Below are 27581 nucleotides of genomic sequence, written 5' to 3'. Positions count from 1 at the left end.
TGTATGTAAACTGGAGAACCATTATCTCATCAATTTAACACCTTATTTGTAAGTATTTTTGTTTCAAGAATACTTTTCCAGAGTTCTGGCCCTCTACAAGGATACCCAGAATGAGCACCTTTTTCTTTTCCCAGAAGATGACTGACCCTAAATTAAGTAAATTCTTAGTTATATTCTTTCTCTTGGCTCTTTTCCCTACTAGCATCCTCATTAATGGCCACATTTGCCCTAATTTAATTGATTTTCATGGTCCCTTACAGAGTTAGAAAAATGTAGGCTCTGGGGTGTAATTAAAACATAACTATATATGGCAAAGTGTAAACTGTGTGTAATCTTAAAGGTGCTTGTTTATGTTTCTTTACTTGCTTTGCTTGCTAGTTGAAAAAATAGTCATGGATGCATCCAATTTGTCACCAATTTAAAAAAAAAAGTTTACTTTTCATCTGTTTCAATTAACCTCTTGGAGTTTGGTTTCTCAGCTGTAAAATGGGGAAAATGGTGTCAGCCACATGAAGCTGTTGTGAGATTCAAATAACAAAATGTATGCTATAGCACAATGAAAATGGTCATGGATTTTATAAATGTAAAGTCTTGTTATTACCATCATCATTCTTTTTCATAATAATAATTTCTTTGTTTATATGACTAATAAAAGAAGGCCTTTGAGAATCTGCTTAGGGCTTAGATCTCTGTGTCAGAGGCAGGTTTTTAGTATTGTTCCACTATCACAAATCCCATTGATGCCTGAAATATCCTACCTCTAAAGCTGTTTGTCATTAAATGGGACTGTTACTGAACTTAGAGCCAACAATAAGGGATACAGTCCCTGTGAATATTAAAGTCTGCTCCCTCAGTTCTCTTGAATTTTCTTTGCTAACTTAGAATGTTAGTCAAAAGCATAGTAAATATTGCCTAATAATAACCTTGTGACCTTGAGCAAGCACTTCACTTCTAGGCTTCAGTTTTCTTCTCCCTAAAAAGAGGGATTGGACTGGAGCCCCTTCCAGTTTTAAAAATCTCCAATTCTATAAGTTTAAGCATTTATTCCCAAACATTTCAAAGTGATGTTATTGTTAGTACACTGACATACATATGCTTAGCTGTGACTTTGGTGTTTTTTATTTTTAACCATGCCTTTGAAGCTAAAATTTGAATTACTCTTAATGTATTAGTTATCAAATGGTCAAAAAAAAAAATCTGTTGCTTAGTGAATTAGCAGTTAATCATTTTAAAAAATGGTTTTGTCACTTTTTTTGTGCTTTCAGTTAGAATTTGGAAAATTAGTCCTTTCAAATCCAAAAAAGAAACTAAGATACTGGTTTCTTGTAATTGATTTCAACTTGTACAAACCTGATCATTGCAACTTTGATGTAGTTCATTTTCAAAGAGTTGGCTGGTGTTCTTGTAAGATTAGGGTTGGGAGACTAATCAGTTAATTTTCACCAGAAAATAGTAACATTTGGGGTTTCATCTTGTGTTGAGTGTATTTAATTATTCTGTAAATATTTTAGAACTCTGTGTGTGTGTGTGTGTGTGTTTCTCCCAAATGAGTTTGAACTAGATGCTCTTAAAAGTTATTTTCTGCTTCAAAATATTACTATGATCCCTATCATTTTAGAAGTTTTAAAATAGCATTTGTTATAAGATTGGCTCAACTTGGGACTCTATTCAGTATAATATACATTACTTTAGATCCAAAAGAACTTCTATCAGTTTAAGTTTATTTTCTTCTTAAGCAGTCTCAGATTTGAATGGATTCAGTTATAAGGCTCCAGAGCACTCTCTTCTATTGGTAACATTTTTGATGATCTTAGAAGACCTGTTTCCTCTGGAAACAACTGTTGGAATTATGAACATTTTCTGCTTTTGGGGGCCTTGTTTACCTGATCAGTAAAATAAAGAAGACTCTTCGGAACTTAAATGAACACATACTATTGTAACGTGCTGTTATCTCCAGAAGCTGTTCCCTGTTTGGGCGCCAAATTGCGATGGTCCAGTCTAGCTCCTCTAAAGGGCTTAGAATAAGTCCTTGTCAGGATAAGCAAAAGTTCTTGCCCCACGTTAGGCGCCAATTGTAACGTGCTGTTGTCTCCAGAAGCTGCTCTCTGGGAGGAGATCTGCTGTGTCAACTCAAATCTCTCGGACAGATTCTTCTTCCTGTAGAGAACCGTTGTCTCCAGACAGTTGCCGTTAACTCTCGTCCAGAGAAGTGATTCCCTTCCTGCAGAGAGCTGCCTCAAGTCTGGTCTACAGCAGAGACTGACTTTTTCCTCCAGAGCTGCCCTCTTTATCCTCCCAGAGAATGGGCGTGGGATAATGCAAGGGCTTCTGGGAAGAAGTACTTCAACAAATGAACTTGCTCTTCCTAAGCGTGCAAGCTCTTCCCCAGGAATTCACAAGTCAAACTCCCAGGAAAGGCCAGAACTAGAAAATTGTTAAGTACCGACTTAGCACTTAGTAAGAACCTAACATACTATGTTCACTTTTGTTTTTGTTTTTGTTTTTTTTCTTCTGTGGTGGTTTTTCCCTTTTGTTCTGATTTTTCTCTCCTAACATGATTCATAAAGAAATGTGTATTTAAAAAGTTAACATACATGTATTACCAGAAAAAAAAAATTAAAGAAGATTATTTGATGCTGGGATGGCTGGATGACTTTTATTGTGAAGAGTTAAAAGTTATCATTTAGGAGATATTAGGTCAATTTTTTTTTTAATTCATTTTTCCAAATTATCCACTCCCTCCCCCTGATGGCAGGTAATCCCATACATTTTACATGTGTTACAATATAACCTAGATACAATATATGTGTGTAGATACCATTTTCTTGTTGCACATTAATTATTAGCTTCCGAAGGTATAAGTAACCTGGGTAGATAGACAGTAGTGTTAACAATTTACATTCACTTCCCAGTGTTCCTTCTCTGGGTGTAGTTATTTCTGTCCATCATTGATCCACTGGAAGTGAGTTGGATCTTCTTTATGTTGAAGATTTCCACTTCCATCAGAATACATCCTCATACAGTATTGTTGTTGAAGTGTATAGTGATCTTCTGGTTCTGCTCATTTCATTCAGCAACAGTTGATTTAAGTCTCTCCAAGCCTCTCTGTATTCCTCCTGCTGGTCATTTCTTACAGAGCAATAATATTCCATAACCTTCATATATCACAATTTACCCAACCATTCTCCAATTGATGGATATCCATTCAACTTCCAGTTTCTAGCTACAACAAAAAGAGCTGCCACAAACATTTTGGCACATACAAGTCCCTTTCCACTCTCTAGTATTTCTTTGGGATATAATCCCAATAACAGCAATGCTAGGTCAAAGGGTTATGCACAGTTTGACAACTTTTTGGGCATAGCTCCAGATTGCTCTCCAGAATGGCTGGATTCTTTCACAACTCCACCAACAATGTATTAGTGTCCCAGTTTTCCCACATCCCGTCCAACATTCATCATTATTTGTTCCTGTCATCTTAGCCAATCTGACAGGTATGTAGTGGTATCTCAGAGTTGTCTTAATTTGCATTTCTCTGATCAGTAGTGATTTGGAACACTCTTTCATATGAATGGAAATAGTTTCAATTTCATCATCTGAGAATTGTCTGTTCATATCCTTTGACCATTTATCAATTGGAGAATGGTTCGGTTTCTTATAAATTAGGGTCAGTTCTCTATATATTTTGGAAATGAGACCTTTGTCAGAACCTTTCCTTTTAAAAATATTTTCCCAATTTGTTACTTCCCTTCTAATCTTGTTTGCATTAGTATTGTTTGTACAGAAACTTTTTAGTTTGATGTAATCAAAATCTTCTATTTTGTGATCAATAATGATCTCTAATTCTCCTCTGGTCATAAATTCCTTCCTCCTCCATAAGTCTGAGAGGTAGACTATTCTCTGTTCCTCTAATCTATTTATGATCTCATTCTTTATGCCTAAATCATGGACCCATTTTGATCTTATCTTGGTATATGGTGTTAAGTGTGGATCCATATCTAATTTCTGCCATACTAATTTCCAGTTTTCCCAACAGTTTCTTCCGAATAATGAATTTTTGTCCCTAATGTTGGTATCTTTGGGTTTGTCAAAGATTAGATTGCTGTAGATGTACCCTTTTTTGTCCTTTGTATCTAATCTGTTCCACTGATCTATTAGGTCAATTTTGAAGGAGACTACTAGAAATATTTTTCCTTGGTGTCAGCATCATTTGAAGAAATCACTAAATTATCTGAAAAGGTTCATATTTGTAGTAGCTCATCTTAGCACTCTGTCCCTTTGGTCTCTATGGATGGTGCTTCCAATGGCATCCAGCTGTTCTGGATTCAAAATGTTCAAAATCCTTTAACCTGTGAGACAACTTCTCAATTTAAGAGTTCTCATGGTAACAGAAAATGTACTGAATGTCTTAAAGAGCACACTTTCAAATTTTGTTAACTTTAAAATCTGGTTTATGTAATATTTTTTAGATTGTGTCAAATATCACATATACATTTATCTCTTAGGAAAGGTTCAGTTTTAGGTGGGAAGCTTTCTTGCTATTTAAAGTTTTTAAAATTTCAGATGTGAATTTATAGCTCTCTATGGAAATATGTAATGCTATTAAAATACTTGGGTTTGAGTTTAAGCCATTTACTCGTAAATCTTGATTGAGAAATATTTTTATGGGCATGTAAATTTGAAAGACAAAAACATATAGTTTTAATACTGATAATCTGAATTACATAATATAGAAAATATTTTTAAATATATAAATATTAAAATAAATGTACTTTTTATTATTAATTTGAGCATATCAATAAATGAGTTTGGCACTAGTATCTCTTAACCTAAAGAAGTGCAAGCTAAAATATTTTTTATTTTAAAATAAAATATATTTTTAAAAATATTTTTCCTAATCAAAAAGGAAGTGACTTTTTACTATATACATAAAATTCTAGAATTTAATATCAAATCATATTTTTATATTTTTACATAAGGTGTAAGAGCATGGGAATATCTAAGTTCTCAGGGACTGCACCTAATAATTCCTACCAATCTGGAAAGATTTTGAAAAGGATACTGGTAATAAACTTGTATGTCTTTTGATCAAGGTCTAATTTAACCAATCAATAGAAATTTGTTATTTAGGTTAGTGATTTTTTTTTTTTTTTTTACCAAATTCATGAAACCCATCAAAGACAGACTATAGTCTGCTTTGGTGCAATGAATACCTACACTAACAAAATTACAAATCCAAGTATCAAAGAAGTATGTGCAGATGTGTGTATATATGTGCATGTATTTTTATGTATACATATGCATATTTATGCCTATCTGTATTATTTTGTATCTACACTATATTTCCTGTTTGCAAGTAACCTTTCTTAACAATTTATTTTATTTTCAAAGTTAATCCTTTTCTCTTCTGTCCTTTTCTCATCACCCTTCTCAATGAAAAAGCAAGAAAAATAAAAGTCCTGTTACAAATACATGCAGTGAAACAAAACAAAAAATTTCCTTGTTTATGTCTAAAAATATATCTCTTAGTCTTCACCTTGAATCCATTGCCTCTCTGTCAGGAGCTAGTTTTTTTCATCATACATCCTCAGAAATTAGGGTTGACTATTATGTTGATAAAAAATTCTCACTAGTGAATCTATGTACATATTTATACATGTGTATACAAATAAATGGGCAGCCTGAATTTTTCTGGATTTCCTCATCAGGATTCAGTCTAGTCCATTTTCTAAGGAAGAGGATATTACTACACTGCTTCTGATCATTAGATATTTTGGCTAAAATTTCCTTTTCAGAGGAAATTTTTTGGGGAGAGTTTTTTGTTTAAAAGAGAGCCACTGAAGGCAGCTAGGTGGCGTAGTGGATAGAGCACCAGCCTTGAATTCAGGAGGACCCGAGTTCAAATTTGGTCTCAGACACTTAACACTTCCTAGCTGTGTGACCCTGGGCAAGTCACTTAACCCCAGCTGTTAGGATTACCAGGTGAGAACTCAAGTTGTCTGGACAATTACAAGGTGAGAACTCAAGTTCTCTGGTTCAGACCTTTGGCTCAGGCCTTTAAAGGGAGTTTATACCTTAGGAATTCTAAGAGGAACAAGTTCATTGGTTGTAAGTAATTCCCACAAGCCCCTGGGAGAACCCACAAGTCCATTCTCTGGGAGGATAAAAAGAGGCAGCATTGAGCCTGGAGAGCAGTCTGGATTGAGGAAGGATAAGAGCTGGAAGAGATTCAGAGCCAAGATGGAAGAAGAAGAGGCTGGCTGGAGGCTCCAGAAGCCTCCCAAGAAACCTGCTCATAGAGGAAAAGATTATACAGAAAAGAAACCTCCTCCCAGAAAAGGATTACAACTGAGAGATGATCAGAACATTACACCCAGCCTCAGGAAAAATAAATAAATAAATAAAAGAGAGCCACTGATGAGAGTGAAGTACTCTAGAGAAAGAACTCAGGCAAGATAGCCAACTTATATAAGAGCTGTTTACACAGTGATGAAGGATAGAAATATTCAAGACTTCTAGTTTAAGTTCCTTTAGATACATGAAATAAAATTAGCAATAAAACAAGCACACCTTGAAATGCAGTTAAGAAACAGAATTAGATTAGCAGATTAAGAGTGGAATCTTTATGTGAAATGCTCAATATTATTTTACTTTTAAATATTACCCCTTATTCCATCATGTGAGAGATTTCATCATAAACTCTCTTTAGGTCTAAGGAGGGTGTATTCAGCTAGTTAACCTTTTCATTGTCGTTGATCTTCATAAGCTTAATTTGTAAGTTGATATATTACAGGATATATTCAGTACACATCTTCAGAGGAAACCAGTTGCATAAAATTATAGGATTCATTTGTCAAACTTCTTTTGAAATTGAAACCATTTGAAATTACAGGAAGCTTCAACTTCTCATTTGGGACAGCTAGTTGGTATAGTAGGTAGAGCAAGCAGGAGTACCTGAGTTCAAATATGGCCTAAGACACTTAACACTTTCTAGCTGTGTGACCCTGAGCAAGTCACTTAACCCCAATTGCCTCAGTTTAAAAAAAAAAAAAAATTATAGTTAATGAGTACTCACTTTTTCTGATCAGTCACTAAGCTTTTATTATATACCAGATATTCTAAAGATATAAAGAAAGACAAATTCTCTATCCCTAACTGACAAGGAGATTTTAATATGGAAGTCAATGTGTAAATAATTATGTATATACAGAATATAGACAGAGAAGATTAAATACTCATCTTTACAGGGAAGACATTAGCAGTAGCTAAGAAGAAAGGGAAGATTGAGTAAATCTCCCTTCTTCTTTTCCTTGACTTTACTCTTCTTTTCCTCTTCCTAGTGACACTTAGTAATTGGGAGGGGGGAATAAAATTTATTTCTAAAAATTAAAAAATTCTTTTTAAAGCAGAGGCAAATGTTGTAATCTTTATTTTCAGATAAGAAGACCAGAATCAGAAAGATTGTCTCTTCCATGATCACTAGTTAATTAGTGGTAGGTGGGAATGAAACTCACATTTACTCACTTTTCCCATTAATTTCATGCTATCAGTTACAAGGAAGAAAATTCCATAATTTTTCTGTTAGGATAAACATCAAATTAGCTAATATGTAAAAAATACTTTGCAAACTTATAGTACTATATAAATGTTCTTTAACCACTTCTATTATCACCACAGATTCATAGCTCCTGGGTAAGAAACTTGAAGAACAGAACCTGGTCATCAGAGTGCAGTACAGAAAGAACATTATCAGTCCTCTGAAGGAATCTCCTTGGGAAAATGTCAGAGGAGTTGGGCACCACCCCATCCAGCTCCATCGCTGCCCTCCTATTGCCTTAGGCATAAAACCATCTGTTTGATGGAGATTTCTGCCAAACCATATGGGAGAATCCAGTACATTTAAGACCGGACTATAATTATTGGAATGTTTTAAATGTCGGTTATGACATTTGAGTATATGTTCAAGCATTACCTTGGGTGTGAGCATAGCTAACTTGAAAATCTTGTAACTATATAAGTACACATTAATTGGGGAAAAACACTTAGTGACTAAATGTAGCTAATAGTCATCTGATACAAATTTTTTTGTTTTTGCATCATGTAGGGGGCAGTTTATACTATAGGATTATCATGGGATTGTATGCTTTGACAGGCCTTTCTAAGCTAGGTTTTGAATATTTCTAACAAAGGACTAATGCCTGTTGAATAATCTATGCGGGTTTGGAGAGTTTTGTTACTCATTTATCTGCTTAGCTGTGAAGTTTTTGCCCATAACAATGCCCAAAGACATTGGGCATAGAGACATTGAAATCTGCATTTGGTGGTGGGAGACCCCATATGTATACAATCATAGATCCTGGCATGGTACTGGTAGACTTTCCAGATTTCACATGAATGGACAATGAGGTCAACCTAATGACTCTCGACCTTCAGTTTGCTAGGCAACCTAATACCTTTTCTCTCTTACACTTTCCTTCAGAGCCTCCCAAGTGTTGAACTGGCTCTGGCAGTGCATGTGTCCGTCCTATCATCCACATGCATATTCATGAAGAGTAAACTAAGTATTTTTGGTAATGAACCTCCCTTTCCTACATTCCCTCCCTTCAGAGCCAGGTTCCTCTTTGAAATATGAATACATATACTGGAAGCCTTTTCAACATGACAGAGTACTAGAACCTAAATTCACTTCAACACTAATTAGCATTAGGGGCAGGATTCTTAACCTGTGGTCTTTGAACATACTGTTAGTGTTGTCGTTTTAAATTGATAACTATATTTTTGCATAGTCAGTTTCCTTTGTATTCTTCTGTGTTTTATTTTGTGTATTTAAAAAAAGTCTTCTGAGAAGGAGTCCATAAGCTTTATCACACCAACCAATGGGTCCTGAAACAAAAAATGTCAAGCACCTTTGCATGAAGAGGATGACTTAGGGGACACTTGCACCATGTAGTCCACAGAAAGACATTCTTCATTTATTAACAGTACTTTACAATCTCAGGAAAATTATTTTTACAGTTATAGTTGGTTTATGATTATAGTACCATAGTATTAGAGATGGAAGGACCAGAGAGATCTTCTAGTCCATTCCTACTCCATATTCTATAAATAAGAAAACTGAGGGTCCCAAAGATGAAAGGATCTGCCCGAGTTTATAGAAGTAAAGCTGAGATTTGAACCTTGGCCTTTTAACCAAGATCCCTGGAATTCAAGTGCTCTTTTTACTATGCTACTGTTTCTTTTTCTACATTGCCATGCTGTGCGCCCACATTTACTGCTTAAGAAGAAGAATACTTGAGATGCAGTCCTTAGATATCTTATTATCTCTGGCTTAACTTGAAGTTAAATTTCTATAATGAGAAAATACAGTCTTTCTAGGTCTTAAAAATTATTTCCCATAATTATCTTATCCCAAGATAGGAATGCACATAGATGGACAAAGTATTTATTTTTCCTGATTAATTTCAGTTTACTTTTGAAATTGTAATAGGAAAACATTCTCAAAACATAGGTTTTCCTAATGACAATGGTGTTATTCTGTTAGATATGTAGTGTATCCTGAAGAAGTAGCATTAGCAGTAAGATTTTTATCATTTTACTGTGTACTAGTGTCACCTCATTGATTCCCAACTAAGGGTTGATGTGCTGTTGAAAATAGGAAAGATATTGGATGAGAATATTGATCCCTTATATCTGTACCATATAAAACTTTTAACAATTATAATAATAGCTAGCATTTATATTATCGATATGTATCTGCTGTTTCTTGAACTCACAGATGAGAGTTAGGTGACAGGTGAATACCAAAAGTAGATGAGCAGCTCTGAAAAGGATTCAGGAAGACTCACATCAGCGGCACTAATCATGAATTCTCCATGAAAGAATAGAGAAATTTAGGTCTGGAAGAGATATTTGAAATCATTTATTATTATTATTATTATTATTATTATTATTATTATTATTATTAATGTGACAATAATCTCCCATGGCTAGAAGGTGACTCTCACACTCTTCAGTTGCTATAGGAGCCTCCTCAGCCTGAAGCTGAATGGTATAACAGAGCTTCCACTGTGAGTTTACCTCCCTTATTGCAGATGTACAGCAGGAGCCAACCAGTTACTGGTTTTGCTTGTGGAACTACTGACTGAGCCTTGAAGTTTGTAAAACCTCTGATAATTGAGCCCCCACCCCATTGCCCATCATTGGGGCTATGTGCAGAGTAAAAATATTTAAATAAGGTTCTGTTTATTTCTTGTGCAAATAATAATGATAGTTTATGTATAGCACGTAAGCACTAAGAACATAAAGCACTGTTTTGTAAAGTGCTTTCTTCACAGTCCTGTACCCAACAACATAAATAAAAAAATAATCAAGTAATCAAGTGCCTCTCTTCCTATGGATCTGAAGATAAATTTGGAGAGCTTATGGATCCCGATCAAGCTTACACTTCTGGGGAGGGATAGGAGCAGGGACAAAACCCATGCATCTTGGTTTCTTGTCAGTTCTCCTTTCTATTACTTTACATTCCCCCTCACTTTGTTCATTTTTTTTACCAAGAAGTTAAGATGGTGTTATTTACTTTAATAATTTAGCTGAATTTATAGCAATATGTTTTGTGTGGCTGCAGTATGCTCAGTGATGGACTCTAGACAGTTTGTGGAATACAAAAGAAGTAGAAGAAGAACCCTGGCCCTCCAAGTGGTTTGCCATCTAGTATATGTGTTTATGCACACATTATAGTTGTGGGAGGGATTGTCATAGGTTTTAAGTTGATAACTGGACAGTAGGAATCCCCCTTTAAATGCACAAAAAAGTTAAAATTGAAAAATCCTGGGAAACATGACAAGTCCCACTTAGGAAGAACTATTTTGTTTTTGTAATTTTCAGAGTTAAGAATTACTGCTCTCACTAGTAGATTTCTCATGTGAGATATTCATTTTATCCCACACTACTATATTATTTTTTTTGTGAGTTAATTAGTAAAGTTTCTTGGCACACTAGTATTGGAGGCAAGCCATTTTGTGCTAGGCTATTGTCATTTACCTGAGACCCTGTCAAGTGAATGGCCTTTCCTATAGAGACCTACAGTAGTTGAAAATACTCCTTAAAAAATAGCTAATATGGTACATGCTGAGATACTGCCCCATTAGGATATTGAGAGTGGTTCTATCTAAGCTCAGCAGAATAGCAACTGATAATAATGATGTATGACAGCAAAGTAAATTGTACCAAACTGAAGAAGGAAGCATTCAGATGAGTGGTCTCATCTGTCAGCCAAATGCACTACATGGCCTAACCAAGTAAGTTTGTCTAATTTCACTTGGCATTTAAAGTAGAAATGAGAACAGAAGGGAAGTAAGCAATTTGCTGTCAATCAAAAAAGTTTTGGGCAACTACATTAAGAAGTCCTGTTATTTTCTGTGCCTAGTTCAGTGCCCTGACTGATGTACTCTTGACTTTCTCTCCCTTTCCCTCCCCCCAACCTTTCTTTTTTTTAACCTCTTTCCCTTTTCCCCTTTTTTTTCTTCCTTTTTTTCTTCCCTCCTTCTCTTTCTCTCTCTTTCTCTGTCTTTCTGTCTCTCTCCCCCTCCTCTTTTTTTTTTTTTTTTTTTTTAGAAAGGGCTATACCCCCAATTATCTTGTGATTTTGATGAAACTGAGTGAAATAAAAACCACATGAATTGAGAGCTGCTTTGTCAAATTACAGCCTGAGGCAGGCTAAAATGGTCAAGTTATAACCTCACCAAAAAAAAAAAAAAAAGTAACAACTAGGCATTGGTGGCAAGACTGATGATGGATTTGGACCATCACATGTTACTGTGGTTTGGAGGCATCAATTTATCGGCAAACTGCCTCAGCTATGACACAGAAAAACTGAAAAGTTTGCTTCCTCCTATTCTAGAATTAAATAAATTACTGTCATTTTAATAAATCTAGCTGCGTCTGATTAGAAATAGTAGCTTTGGTTACTTAAAATTTGGGCTCATTTTATGAAATGCAAAGAAAGAAGTCACTATTGTGTGTGCAAAGATTTTTTTTATTAGCTATAGAAGATGAAAATATACTGACCATCTGTAGATTGTGTCCCAGGAGAGACAGAGGAAAGACTACTATTTGTTTCTCATTGAAACCATATGTCTGAGTAAGGAAGGAAGTTCAGCCTGGTCATAGGTCAGAGATAGAATGGAGTTTGAAGGCCCACATTTACTTCAGAATATTTCTGTACTTCTGGCTTTGTTGGATATGATTTTATTTCTAATTTAGAGGTAGACTTTCTGAACTACAAAAACTGTTGATGATAGCATGTCAAGCACAGCAGAAAATAGTCTCTTCAGTTATTCCCAAATGGCTCTATAGATTGTGAGTACCCAGCAGTGCAGCTTTTCTGGAGTTCTTTTGTACACGCAGATCAAGCCCTGAATAGTGAGAAGAGGAAAGCTCTGGTGATTAGAGAAATAGAGGGGAAATGTGCACATATGTGACCAGAATAATTTAGGGAAAGGCATACTTAGTTTTTGTTACTAGATTTAATATAAGGGTAGTGATAGTGAAATTTTGTTCAAATTTAATTTAGCTACATGTGATTTTCACTTAAAATATGAAATTGAATGTTATTACTGGTTTTCTGCTTGGCTTGGCTTTGTTTTTAAAACCAGGGGGAAAAAAAGAAAGAAAAAGAAAGACGACTTATGATAGGGAAGTAAGCCTTCAAATAGCCTTAAGCTAGTTATGTGATTTGCAGTTTTTTCATCATTCTGCCTTTGATTTCCAATCTGTAGGATGAATCATTTTCTCATTTCATTATGTGGATAGCTCTAGATTATCAAAGACTTATACCAGGGAGGTAATGACAGGTGCTAGCTACCAAATTGGAAAGTCTGGAAATTTGGTCCTGCTGTCTATCTGCTATCTCAGGACCAACCTTAGCTAATTTTATAAATAAAAGGATAGCCACTGTATGGTGCATTTTTTAGCTGGAGAAACTCATGAAACAGATACAAATTCTAAAGGAACTACAGTCCCATGAGGCCCCCTTCTGTTTCCATAGTAATGGTGTCAGAATGTTTAAAAGCTATAGATATTAATTTAACTGTGTGCTCTTAAGTGTGAGTTTTTTTCCCAGCAACCAATAACTTGTATATACAGACATTTTTCACAAAGAAATTAGAGCTAAATTGAAGGTTCTTTTAGTCCTTCTTGGGCAAATAAAGGAGATGATAGGAGTTGATGCAATTATAGGACAACAAAAGGGCAACATGAAAGTTAATTTAAATTTGATTCTGTAAATGTTTATTAATCACCTATAATGTTCAAGATACTATGCTGGTCTCTGAGGATATAGAAATAAAATAAAATAATTTGTCTTGTCAAGGAGTTTACATTCTACTAAAGTGGATAGAACTTTTATATTTAAAAACTGCAGTGGATCAGTGCTATTGTTGAAATTAGTATTCCTTCCAGTAATATAAATCACAACCCATTCATGGCTTTCATTTTGTGGTATTCTTTATAATATTCTCTTATAAATTCTCATTTAAAGCAGTTCCAATAGAATCCAGAGAGAGAACTATAGAGACTGATTGTGGATCAAAGCATAGTATAGTATTTTGTTGTTGTTTGTGTGCTATTTTTTCTTTATAGTCTTTTTCTCCCTTTAGATTTGATTTTTTCCTATATAGTGTGACAAATATGGAAATTTTTTTTGGAAAAATTATATGTTTAACCTATATTGGATTGTTTGTTGTCTGGGGGGGGAGGGAATGAGAAAAATTTGAAACATCAGAGTTTGCAAAAGTGAATGCTGAAAACTGCCTTTGCATTCATTTGGAAAAAATAAAATACTATTAAAAATATCTTCATTAAAAATGTATGTGTATATGTATGTATGTATGTGTGTGTGTGTATATATACATATATATACACACACACACATACATACATATACACACACACACACATATCTCTTCATAGGAAGCCCTCATAGAGTACTATACTTCTTTCTTTAGATCTCTTAAGATTATGGGGCAATCAGTGACTTATTCTTTGCACATTAATGACCTAACTCCTTTTCTACTCATACATACCTTTGATAATAAATTTTATTCACCTTTGTGAAGACAGTTGATAATTTGTAATATACTATAAGCATAGTTATACCTACCATCTACCTTTCCTTCCTTTCAGTAATTTCAATTTCTCATATCTCATTTCAAATTTCATAGATTGTAATGTTCCATGATTTTTTAAAAATAGAAAATCACATGAATATAGAGAATTTAAAACTTTTTTTCAAAACCAGACCTATGATTTCCCCAATATAAGGAACACTTATTAAACAATTTCTTTTACTAACACAGATGAATATGTTTTCCACAATTTATAAGCCAAAAGAATTGCCTATAATATTGAAAAGGATGTTCAACTTGGAAAATTGGTGTTAAGAAATGGAGATTTTTTTCTGTCTCAGGGAGAAACTTGAAACTTGAAAATTCTTGCATTTTCCTAAAAGTAATCCAACCCACTCTCTTCTGCTCACTGAGAGATGTAGTGCAGCACAGTCCCATTCTTAAGTCTTTGCCAACATTGCTGTCTTTAGGATGTGACTTATTCTTGTGAAGATGAAAAAGATGTGGCATTCTGTATGCTGACTGAGTGGATAGCTATAGCTAAACTAAGCTCTTCTTTATCTTAAACAGCAAAATATGCTAAATAAAATAAAAAAGGACTTGTGATTACATTAGTTTAAGAAACGCTGAAACAAATTCCCTCAAATAGTGCAGAGATACTTTTTTTGTAGGAGGGAAAGGATTGAGCTATTATTTTTCAGAATGTGATGTCACAGATGAAGATAAGATTAATTCAAACATGAATTTATAGGATATATATGCATATATATGTACATATATATCCTATATATATATTTATAATTACATAATTGTATATGCATATATATAATATAATTAAGGAATCGGTTCTCGGTCTGGTTAGCAGAAAACTGACTCATGTTATTTTGTAAGAGTAAAGTTTGTGAGATCTCTACTTCCCTCCATATTTTAATAATCTTTCACTTCTTGGAGGTAGATGGTGGCTCAATGAATAGAGTCCTGGACTTGGAGTCAAGAAGTCTTGGATTTAAATCTAGCTCAGGCACTTATTGACCATGACCCTGAATTAAGTCCCTTAACCCTGTTTACCTGAGTTTCCTAATTTATTAAAAAAAAAAGGGGGGGGGAATAATAATGGCATCTCCCTTATAGAGGTCTTGGGAAGATCCAAATGGGAGGATATTTGTAAACAAACAAATAAAAAGCATAGCATAGTGCCTGGGACATGGCAGGAGCTATATAATTAATTGCCTGTTCCCTTCCCTTCTCCCTCCTCTTTTTGTCCCATAAAATGCAACAAAATATGTCAAAATTCCTTCTTCTGTTCTCTACTACCTTCCTAGGGTTTGTTTTTTGCTTTCCTCATAGCTTGTCTTTATCTTCCACCTGCCCTTTGGGGATAGTAAGAGTTTGATAATAGTGTCCACCTGCTTGTAAGACAAGCTTGGTTATTTTTTAGCCTTTTGAATTATTCAATTTTGTTTTCTTTTTTAAATGTTTCACTGTATTCCTAACTATTAGAAACTTCAGTTTAATTATCTGTAAAATGAGGAAACTGTAACAACTATTTTAACTGAAAGATTGTTCTAAGGATCAAAAAAAAAAATTATGTCAGACTATATATGACCTATTATCATTGTCTTTATCTGCTACCTTAGCATTTCAAAAACCCTACCAATTTCTGATTTCTTAGGAGGATTTCTTTCTGCTAAAAACTTTTTTTTTTTCCTTTCTCAGTTATACTCATAATAAATTCTTGTTGATACAAACCATTTTCCAGTGCTATTCAGTATTTCATATTCCAATCTATTCTTTTCTTTCTTGTAGTTGAAGCAAGTATGATTCTTCCCCCCCCCCCCCCCTTTGAGGCTGGGGTTAAGTGACTTGCCCAGGGTCACACAGCTAGGAAGTATAAAGTGTCTGAGACCAGATTTGAACTCAGGTCCTCCTGAATTCAAGATTGGTGCTCTATCCACTGCACCACCTAGCTGCCCCAAAGCAAGTATGATTCTTTTCTAAATTGTTGACCTGACTCTTGCTGGAGTTTGGCAGTTACATTTCTGAGTATGTTAATCCTAAGAAGTTTTTCTATCTGTTTTCATCCTGTTATTGTCCTTTTAATTACATAGACTAAAATTTTGAGTTTTCCTTTTTTCTACAAATTTATGACATGCTTTCTATATTCTTGACTACTTTTATAGCTCTCTTTTGGAAAAAACTTAAGTTTGTCAGTGTCTCTTTTAAAATATAATGCTCACCTTTTTTGTAGTGGCAAGAAACTGGAAAGTGAGTGCATGCCCATCAGTGGAGAATGGCTGAATAAGTTATGGTGTATGAGTGTTATGGAATATTATTGTTCTATAAGAAATGATCAACAGGATGATTTCAGAGAGGCCTGGAGAGACTGACATGAACTGATGCTGAATAAAGTGAGCTGAACCAGGAGAACATTTATATACAACACCAACAAGATTGTACAATGATCGATTCTGATGGATTTATAGCTCTTTGCAACAATGAAATGATTCAGGCCAGTTCTAAAGGTCTTGTGATAAAGAGAGCCATCTGTACCCAGAGACAGGATAGTGGGAACAGAGTATGGATCACCATATAGTATTTTCACTCTTTTTATTGTGGTTTGCTTGCATTTTGTTTTTTTTTTTCTCATTTTTTCCTTTTTTGATCTGATTTTTTTTTGTGTAACCATGCTAATTGTGGAAATATGTATAGAAGAATCGCATACCTTTAACATATATTGGATTACTTGCTGTCTAGGAGAGAGGGTTGAGGAAAGGGAGCGGAAAAAAAACAAGGTTTTGAATTGAAAATTATACATGCATATAGTTTGAAAGTAAAAAACCTTAGTAAAAAAAATTAGGCAGCAAAAAAACCCCAACATAATGCCCAGAATGCAATATTCCAAATGTGGTTTGACCAGTACAACGGGTTAATTATTTCTCTTGTCTTGGACAATATGCTTTTTTTCATGCAGCCTTAAAAATCATTAGATTTTTTTGGCAACTATATCATAATATTGACCCATTTTGAGCATGCACACTCCTCAAGCCTAGGAGAAAACTATTATTAGACTAAAGATTTTATAATACTTGAAAATTAGTGAGAGGATACTTGGTCGTATATAGTTTTATATTAAAACATTGTCTTAAATAGTGTACCTTATTTAAAATATAGTGTTCGTTAATACTTATACTTAGTGGTTTGGATAGTTTCAGTTTTACTTTTTGAAAACAATTGAGAAGAAAATGTTATAATTTTTCATTCATATAATCATATTTTTGTGAAGTCTAGGTGTTTGACTGCAAGACCAAACAGAGATACCATCATCTATATGAATACTCTAATTGCCCCAAGAGAAAATAAATTGCTTTCTGAATGTTGGTCTTGCACACACAAACCTATAACATGATGATGGACGTCACAGTTCCATTTCAACTGAGCTGTGAATCACAGCTCTATTTGTGGTTTTTGGCTGCTGGTTTTGCCAAGGGGGTTGTAAAGGTGCTAGGCATGTGTCTGCCAGAAATAATTGTGGGTTTCAGTTGCAACACCATTTGACTCAGGTTAGTGTTATATTAAATAGGAAATTAACACTTCTCCCTGCTGATGGAGTGTGTGTGTGTGTGTGTGTGTGTGTGTGTGTGTGTGTGTGTGTGTGTGTACACATGTATGCAGGTATGGTGAGTGTGTATACACATGTATATGTGTTTTTACTATCTTGCCTAAATGGCTGGTATATAATTGAACTATAAGATTCAAGAACTACCGATGGTTTCAGGAAAATTGTCCCTTCTCCTAATATAGAAACACCACCAAATTACACAAAAGGAATTCTTTCTGTGTTTAAACTTTGGCTCTTCCTTTACTCTTTATTCCTTCTTTCTCTGGCTCTTTTCCTCCTCAAACCACCTTAAATGTAGACATTCCTCGAAGTTTTGTCCTTTGCTTCTTATTCTTCTTTCTCAAAGAGAGCTCTATTCTCACTCATAACCTCAGCTGTTACTTGTATATGTTCCATTGATCTCTCATAGGGTGGCTCCTTACAAACTTTCCAACCTTTTATCCTCATTTTACTCCCCTGCCTATTGCCTGAACCTTGTATTTCCTTTACCCTTTTTTTGCCTTTGTACAAGTGCTCTTCCTTTGTCTGGAATGTATTCCTTTATAACTTCTTTTGATGGATACTGCCACTTAGTTGAAGTTTTTCTAGATTTTCTACCACATCCACAAGTTGTTAGAACTTTTCCCTTCTTGATATTGCTTTGTTAAATATTTTGTATTTATTCATCTCTTTACACGATATATTATCCTCAACATAAATAAGCTCTTTAAAGGCAAGGACTATTTTTTGTTTTTAGTATCCCTCGCACCTAGCACGATGCTTCATGATCCCCAAATCTTTATCTCCACCTGTGAGCTTTCTTTTGAGTTCTGGTTGCACATTTAAAATTCTCTGTAATATCCACTTGATTGTTGTACAATTATCTTTAACATGTCAAAAATCCAAGCCATCATCTTCCCCAAAATCAACAGTCGTTCCTTTTCCTCAATTTCCTACTTTTGTCTGTTATCATCATATTTCCAATCACTTAGACTTGAAATCTTAAAGTTATCATTGACTTTTTCCTCTCTTCTTACAATTAATCAGTTGACAACTCTTGTCACATGTTCCTTCACAATCATTTTCTCATCTATTCTTAACTGGTATTTCTGCTTTTCTACTCGCTACCTTTCTACTCCATTGCTATCAGATGAATTATATAAAAAACACTTTGAAGTTATCTCCTTGCTCAAAAATCTTCACTGTGTCTCCAAACATGAAGGGTAAAGAAAGCCCTCTGCAGTTTTAATTCTTACTGTAGCCTTAACTTAGAGTACTTTATTAAATTAGCTTTCCCAATTTCTTCTAAACTTATTTCTGTCCTTCCAACATGCCTCTTCGTGCTGCTCACATTCTCTTCTGCTTAGATTGCCTTCAAATAGAAGACCCTATCTGCTCAAAGATTTTCATAGAAGCATCCTGTGTAATGGTGCAAAAGAGAAAGCAACCTCAATGTCCAACAGTAGATGAGTGCATTCATATAATGGAATACGATAAAATCATTTAGATACAAACAAACCTAGACAGATCTTTACTATATCACAAAAAAAGTAAAAGAAAAGCAGAAGCCAAAGAACAGAATGTATTTTAAGTTTGGTCATGTGGGGAAAAGTGTATGAAATAAATCTGCGATTATTTTAGGAAAATAATTGAATAGTCATAATGGATACTTAAAGGCAAAAAAAAAAAGATATTGAATTTTAGGCATTAAACTAATTGAAATATGAATCAATATTAAGCAAATGTAGTTTGTATTGCTGTTTAAATTGTTTCTATTAAATATTTGTTTTCTTGAATGTATGATGAGTTGAAATTAATCTACTTATTTAAACTTTTTCTTTTCTTATGAAATTATCTAAAAAATCTATCATTTCATTGTCCTTTGATTGTATATGGTAGCTTCTATCTTCCTTTTGTGAAAATCTTTTTCAGTTATTAGCAGCGACAGAAAAACATTCATGACCAACTTTGGAATGCTCTCTTTAATCTTAGTGGGGTTTTTCTTAGTGTTGTGCTTTTCTGGCATGGCTTTTAAAAACTCATGATCCCTTCTTAAATCACAATGAGTTGTGATAGTAGGAATTTGAATAGAGAAAAATCTTCCTGCATTAATGAAATAATGTTTTGCTATGGAGAATTTATCTTCTATATTTAATCTTTAAAATAAAATGTTATCTATAAGCATTATATATGTAAATCAGTGTTGGAATTCCAACTTGTATTCCAAAGTTGTCCCTGTAATATGATAGTAGAGAATTAGGATTTGGGAAGCAATGGCAGGTGGACTGTGTTTGACGTTAGATGAATACCTTACATATCAATTAAAAAAAATCAGTGTGCAAATCTATATTATTTTAATTAGATTAGATGTTGGCCTTGTTTTGGCTTTTAGTTGTAAATTCAAAATTTATCATCATTTATTAATATCTTAAATCTTTGTTTCTTGTTCACTTATTTTTTGTTTTTTTGTTTGTTTGTTTGTTTGTTTTTTAGGGATAGGAGGACTGCAAGAGTTTGTCCTGAAGTCTGCAACCCTGTGTACCACACCATCTTGCCCTCCTTTTATCCCACTCAATTTTGAAGCCACACCCATTGTGAGAGTTGCGGTTGAACCAAAACATCCAAGTAAGCAAACTTTTGTCTTTATTAACTTTAGCCCTCCGAACATTCTTTCCAATTCATGCTGTTATATTAATCTTCTACTGCCTGTCTTTGTTTTTGCCCTCAGTACATTTTTGAAAAATCTTTGCTGGTTGATGAGTTTCTCCTGAAGTGCATCCAAATTAGTCTCTTTACACAACTCCCCCTTTTCCCTCCTCGTCATTAATCTTTCTCTTTGGTCTTCAGAAATATATTCTTGATGGCTTTCTTTGCCTCCTCAGCTGAATTTCTTTATAGATTTATAGTCCATAAAATCCTGCCTCTTATTTCAATTAATCCTTTGAAAAAACTCTTGTGGGAAAACAGGGCAAAATCTAAATTTTGATAGAAGAAGATGAGTAGAATGCTATACTAAAGAGTAGCAAGAGTTCACAGGGTAAACACATCCAAATGGCTAGTCAGGAGGTTGCAGTGGTCCAAAGTTCTGGAGAGGGGAGTAGGTCAGAGAAAAATTTCCAAAGGGAGTAACTTTGGCTGTTGGCAAAATGATGGTTATTTCCATGAAATGATTCATTCTCATTTAGTTCTCTTTTATGGCAGCAGCATTAGCCACAATTTTTCCCTAAAATGTCTACCTGGAACTCAGAACTAGTGCTTGATGGTGTGACATTATTCAAAGACCTCTACTAACTTTGGGTGACAGTGATTCCCATGTTCTTTTCAGGTTTCTGTAACCCTCCCTGCCTCATAAGTGGTGCCATTGTTCGTAGATCTTCTGGGATCTGCATCCTTCTTACTTGCCCACAGTTGGTAGGATGGACAAAAATGCTTTGCCTGTAACTTGAGGGAGCCCCATCACAGCAAAGACCTGAGAATCACTACATAGAGCACAATATCAAAAGTATAATACTAGTCATTTTGTTCTGAGATTTACTACCTGATAAAGAAATAGCCTTTCTTCCAATCTCCCAATTTGGGGAGGGCAATCATTCTTGATCTCCCATACCTGCCCTGGGAATGATGTATTGGGTTCAGTTTATACTAAATTTGAAATCTCTGTAGGACATCAAAGTGAAGCTGTCTAGTAAGTTTTTGGTAATCCATGACTAAAGCTTGGTAGAGAGATTTAGAATGAAGGTATGGAGAGATAGCTAGGAAAGAAATAATAAGTAAAATCATGGCAGCCAATACATCAACAACAGAGAATCAATTCAAAGATAAGTCAAGACTTTTTTCAGAGTTTTGGGACAGGCCATGATTATAAGGTAAGACATTCACCTAGGGAGACTAAGATAGATGTTACATATGTAGAAAAAGAAGATGGGAATGTCATACAAGCCAAGGGAAGAAGAATGCAGGAGAGAATCTTACTCTCTCTGCTTTTTAAACCAAATCTTTTCTAGACCACATGTTGACCCACACCATCTGATTTCTGTTTTTGCTTCATTGCAACATCTTCCTAGCATCTTTACAATTTCAGATCCTATTTTTGATTCAGCATGTTTTCAGTGGTCTGGCTTCTGATTGTTCTAGGACAGCTTCCAGGAAGGCTCATGTCATCCATTTGTGTGGATTCCTGTTAGTCTCACAAAGTGTTTCTTTTCTGAGTCTCAACTATTTTGCTTTCTCCTAATTACTGATGTCCACTTTGGGAACAGTTTTAGCCACTGGCCACATCCTACGTATATTGAATCAGAAGAAAGTGAGCTTTGAAGGAACCCTAGAGTTCAATTCTATACAAATTATTTTACAGATGAGGGAACTGAGGCCTAGAAAATTGAATGGACTGAGATTGCACAGGTAGTTAAGGAGCAAAGCTAGAATTCACAGTCAGGTGACCTGACTGAATTCTTTGTTGTTCCAACTCTACCATGTTGTTAAATCAAGTTCTTTGAAAGCATAAATTTTCCTTTATGGAATCATTAGAATTATGATGTCTTAAATTTCTGGATTGATCTCTAGAATACAAACTTTTTGAAGGTGTTGTTTTTCCTGTTTAAAACACAAGCAAAACGATAAGTTAATATAAAATACTTAAAAGTCTGTTTCAGAGGCTTCAGGGATCCACACCCTAAGCAATCTGTTCAAAACCAGACCAGAATTCTGTGAACAAATTTTGTGAACAAATCCATTTATTTCATAAACTTCCTGTTGAGTTATTAAAAATATGGGTATCTCTTAGAAGGAGGCTTTTGCAGAGATAGCCTGACAGGTACTCAAATACTACCATATAGACACTCTAAAAAAAGCTTCAAAGTGCTATTCTACATACCATATATCTGTATAAGAGGAGAGAGAGCTCTATAGGACTGGTGAAATAGCTTTTAAGGCAATAACTAATAACTTTATCAAAATACTAAAGCTGATACTTACAGGGCACGTTTTATGCCCAGAAAAATCCTGATTCTTATATAAGCAATTTTACAGATGGTTTGAGTTTTTCCCTGCTGCAACAGCTTTGTGATAGCTATTTATTCTCATTTTTCTTCTAGCTAGATTCCACATTTAATCCTTCCTTTGGTTATTAGCTGCCTATGTTTTATCTGTAATTTGGGGGAAAGATGTCTGTTATATTCTTAGAATCAATGGTAAACTATTGCTAGGTCTATTGAAGAGTTCAAATGGTACTATAGGACTTCCTATTGCATACTTATAAATACTATGGCCTAAAAATGTATAAAACTGAATTTTAAGTAATAAGTTCACACATAAGTATAATTTTTGTAAAAGTTTTTTTTCAAATGGTTTTTTAAAAATTAGGAGCTTCAGGTACTACTGGATTTTCATTCTTTTTCCAGTATGGTAATAATTTTTAGTAGTTTTCCTTTTGCTGTGTTTTTAATAACTTTCCATTTGGTCTGCCTAGGTGAGATGCCACAATTGGTTAAAGGAATGAAGCTTTTAAATCAAGCTGATCCATGTGTGCAAGTTTTGATTCAGGAGACCGGAGAACATGTGTTAGTGACAGCTGGGGAAGTCCATCTCCAACGATGCCTGGATGACTTGAAAGAAAGGTTAGGAGAGAAGAGTAGTGGAGTTATTTGCCATACACACACACACACACATGTATATATATATATAGTTCAGTGGGTTGTTTGAATATTCCTCAGTTATTAAAACCCATGACTATAGTTTATCTTTGGCAGGTAGCCAGAATATCCTTATGCAAAAATTTTGTTGCAACTGAATCATACATTAAAATTTTAATAAAAATTATTATTTCCAGAAAATGTTACTTCCTATTTTCTTAAGTATTTTTATTTTAATGATATTTTTATATTAGTCATAAATTAGCATTTAATGTTTTATATAATAATAATAAATAAATGACAATACATATTACTTTAATGTGATTTTACATACGTTATCAAGGTAATGTCTAATGAAAAATTTATTTGGAAACAAAGAAGGAAAAATTCTAATTTCATTTTATTGTGGTTGTGGAGAAATTTATCTAATTTCATGTAGTACTATTTTGTAATCTCCATTTTTGTGTATAAAGTTGAAGGTGTGTTAGCTAATGTTATAACTTGAAATTTTACTTTTGTTTTCTATTTTAGATTAATTTTAATGAACGAATTTTCTCTCTTTTCTTCCCTAAAAATCATCCTCTTAGTTATCTGAAATAGATTTAAAATTTTTATGTTTATTTATATTAAGAATTTAGAATTTTAGAATTGAAAAGGATTTATGGATTATCGAGGTCAGAAGAATTGCCTAGAGTCACAAAGAGATGATGACTAGAATAGGCCCCAGGATTTCTGACTTCTTGTTCTTTCCTTTTTTTATCCTTTACTTCCTTTAATATCCCTAGGTTTCTTTGTTAAAATTATTTTACTAATTATAGAAGGCTTCTATAGCACTCAGAGAATAATAAACCATCCAGTATAATGTCTTTTAAAAGAATATCAATAACTTTCAACAATTTTTATGTAGTTATTTAATTTATTAACTTATGATAATCTTTGATAGAATATAAGCTCCCTGAGGGCAAACATTTTTGGTTTTGTATTTCCTAACTCTTGTTGCAAGCGGCCTGACACAGAGTAAATACTGAAGCAATTTCTTTTTTTTTTCCTGAGACAATTGGGGTTAAGTGACTTGCCCAGGGTCACACAGCTAGGAAGTTTTAGTGTCTAGTGGCCAGATTTGATGAAGTAATCCCTTTTAAAAATTTTTTTTAATTATAGCTTTCAAATTGCATGCAAAGATAGTTTTCAAAATTCACCCTTGAAAAATCTTGTGTTCCACATTTTTCTCCCTGCCTCCCCTCTTCTAGATAGCAAATAATCCAATGTAGGTTAAAAATTTGCAGTTCCTGAAGCAATTATTATAAATGTAATAATTTCCACGAAGATGTCCCTTACTTAACGTCTCTGAACCTTATTTTCTTTGATGTGAAAATACTGTTGACTAAGATTAATTCTAAGATTTCTTTCAGCCCCAAATTCTGTGCTGCAAAGTAGTAATTTGAAATAAATTCTCCCCTAACATGAAAATCAATTTAAATTTTTTTAAATTCTCAAACTATTAGCTTCCTCTCTTCATAATGTCATGCATCTTTTTAAACTTAGTTACCCACCAAATACTCCTCCCAAGTGTGTGTGCTTCTGTTTCAATAAGTATCTGAGTTGTCACCTACTTGTGAACTAGATATGCATTATTTGCATTCTCTGGTGTTTAGGTGCACTTTTTTTTTTCCTGAGGAGAAAAAAAATTACATTTACAGAAAGAGAAATTGATTTTTTTTTTTTTTTTTCAGAAATGTGGCCTTGACATGGTATTAAAGTATTTATAGAAAACTAGCTCTCTTTGAAAACCATTCAGTGTGAAAGCTACTGGAAAGATCAATATTACAGCTTATAAACATTATCAAAAATATAGACTGATGCTGAATGAAGGGAGCAAAATAATGAAAACAGGCCCATCAGCCATCTTTGGGTTTATGTTCTCTAAAAAGATACTTTAAACATTCTTCTCAAGTGCTCTTAGAATTGCTCCCTGTGGTTGCTGGAGATACCTGTTTCTGGAGGTGATAAGACTCCATTCTTTCATATCTCAGATTCTTTTTCATCATGGTATTTAGGGGAAGAAGTCATATCACTCCAAGTTGTCATTTACCAGGTGAAGTAGCTGAACCTCAGAAAGTTAAACCTGACTTTTCCAAGCCTACACAGGAAGAAATGACAATTAAAGAGTAGGATTTGAAATTAGAATTTTGGACTCCAATTACACTTCTCTGAGAATGATTTTTAGGAAAAAGAAAGGAAAAAGTTCTAATTTCATTAAAATTTATTGAAAATATACAATAATCAAATTGTAAAAGTTAATTTATCATACTATCTAAGCTGCCATTCAATTTTATATACAAAAATGAAGGTTTTAAAATAGAAAAACACTAGATGGTAGAATAATTTTAATCACAATGCTAGGATTTTTCTTTCTTTGTTTCTTGGAGCTTTCTCTAATTCTGTGACATGGAGATGCTTCTGTATAATCAGTGAAGTCTACTGAAAGTTAAAAAAAAATAAAAATAATCCTGTAGGGCATAGATAGGAAAATTAGCCTCTTCCTCCTGGTCCCTGATTGAAGGTGGATGAGAAATAAAAATCACAGAAAGAACAATTACAGAGGATGTTTGGGCTCATGTAATGGGGTCTTAGCATCTTAGTTCTCAAAACTCACTGGATAAGGAATGCAGATCATGTATAAAGGAATAGAACAAAGCAAAACTGAAATTCCAAAGGGAAAAGAATGAGAATCAGAAACGGGAGGGATGTTTTGAGCAAGGTACATAAGTCATCTTTACAAAATGCTCCAGTGAATTTTCACAGCTGGTTTGGTTTTAGATTTTTCTACCCATGTCTTCATCTCCTCCATAGATGCTTGTGCCTCGGTTGCCAGGAACAGAAAAGTAGTAGAGTTTCTCTGTGAGAAAAAATGGAGTTTGATAGACACTGAAACAAAGAGAATAGAGGCGCAAAACATTAGCAAAGAGGTGAAGAAGAATTGAGGGTGTAGACGTCATTAATTTTGGCAGTGAGGAGGGAGATCTTTAAGAGAATACTTGCAGTAGAGTGACATAAGATAAGAATCAGGTTCTAAAATTATGTCCACAGCATTTAATAATTATTTATTAAATGAGAGGCCTTGTCATGTGGTTCATAGGAAGCTGTGTTCAAGCCCCAGAATGAATATGTGATCCTATGCAAGTCCTTTAATCTTTCAATACTCTCAGAAACTCTTCACAAACACAACAAATTGCAGAAGTCCCATCATTAAAGGTATTTTCCTCACTATGAATTCCCTGTACCAGGGAAATCACAGGCCTAGTCTTTGTCCCTTTGTGCAAAAACCCTCCTAAAACTGACACTGGAGGAGGTTCAAACATAATTTATACATGGTCACATATACATATACAAATATACAGAAGCAATATCAGCTAGCGGTTAAAGAGAGTTGACCTTGGAGCCATGAAGGCCTTAAGTCCTGTCTCTGGAATAAATAGACAGGCTATTTAACCCTGTAAATCTGACATAAACACTGAGTGCTCTGGGCAGCTCCCTTTGCAAAGTGCTGACCTGTTTTAGTAGAGGGAATTTTTTCTCCTTGCAGCTCCCTAGACCAATGAAATCTCAGGTCTACTACTCATCTCCATATTAACTAAAAAGAAATGCTATTTTCTACAGGCAGAAGTAGAGAGATAATCTCTCAGAGATTGCTAGATAAATTATAACCCCTTATTTCATGTTAAAGTTTAATTTAATATTTTATATTTAGCATGTATTAAATTATCTTTATACAGGCTTTTCTTTATAAAAATATTTTATTAATTTAATAATATTTTTAATTGAACTTTATTTCAGAATCTACATTGCTTCCCAAAGTAGCACTGTAATCTGAATATACCATAGCAGAAAAGCTTCTTCCTCCCCTCCAAAACTTTCTGTTTTAAAATAAATGAGACATCTGTACAGGCAAACATGAATTATTTAACCAAATAGCTCCTTTTCCTACTTTTCCATATTTGCTATGGGAACAAAGAGTAGGCAAGAGGACTTTACAAGGAATGGAAGCAATGAAAAATGAAACACAACTTAGAATAATCAGAGCTAGCTAGTATTCTCTCCTGTCACTAAAGTCCTTTATAGTTCCCTGTTAGAACTCATAAAGTATTAGAACTAGAAAGAGTTAACCTGGTGTCTTTATTTCATAGATGAGGAAATTTAGACCTAAAGGTCAGTGATTTAAAAAGATTA

General features: G+C 34.1%; 1 protein-coding gene across 1 annotated transcript in view; it reads left to right on the top strand.

Annotated features, from left to right (window-relative positions):
• Positions 1-27581, top strand: part of EFL1 (elongation factor like GTPase 1) — a 213218-nt gene that overhangs the window by 137716 nt on the left and 47921 nt on the right. Inside the window, exons 16-17 of the mRNA XM_074295259.1 lie at positions 20215-20346; positions 23189-23336. Coding sequence (XP_074151360.1) covers positions 20215-20346; positions 23189-23336 — 280 coding nt within the window. The remainder of the gene's footprint in view (positions 1-20214; positions 20347-23188; positions 23337-27581) is intronic.

This window comes from Sminthopsis crassicaudata, chromosome 2 (genome assembly GCF_048593235.1).
Source record: "Sminthopsis crassicaudata isolate SCR6 chromosome 2, ASM4859323v1, whole genome shotgun sequence".
Classification (NCBI taxonomy): domain Eukaryota; kingdom Metazoa; phylum Chordata; class Mammalia; order Dasyuromorphia; family Dasyuridae; genus Sminthopsis; species Sminthopsis crassicaudata.
The sequence above is the reverse complement of the archived record's forward strand: the minus strand, read 5'-3'. Positions and strand labels throughout refer to the sequence as shown.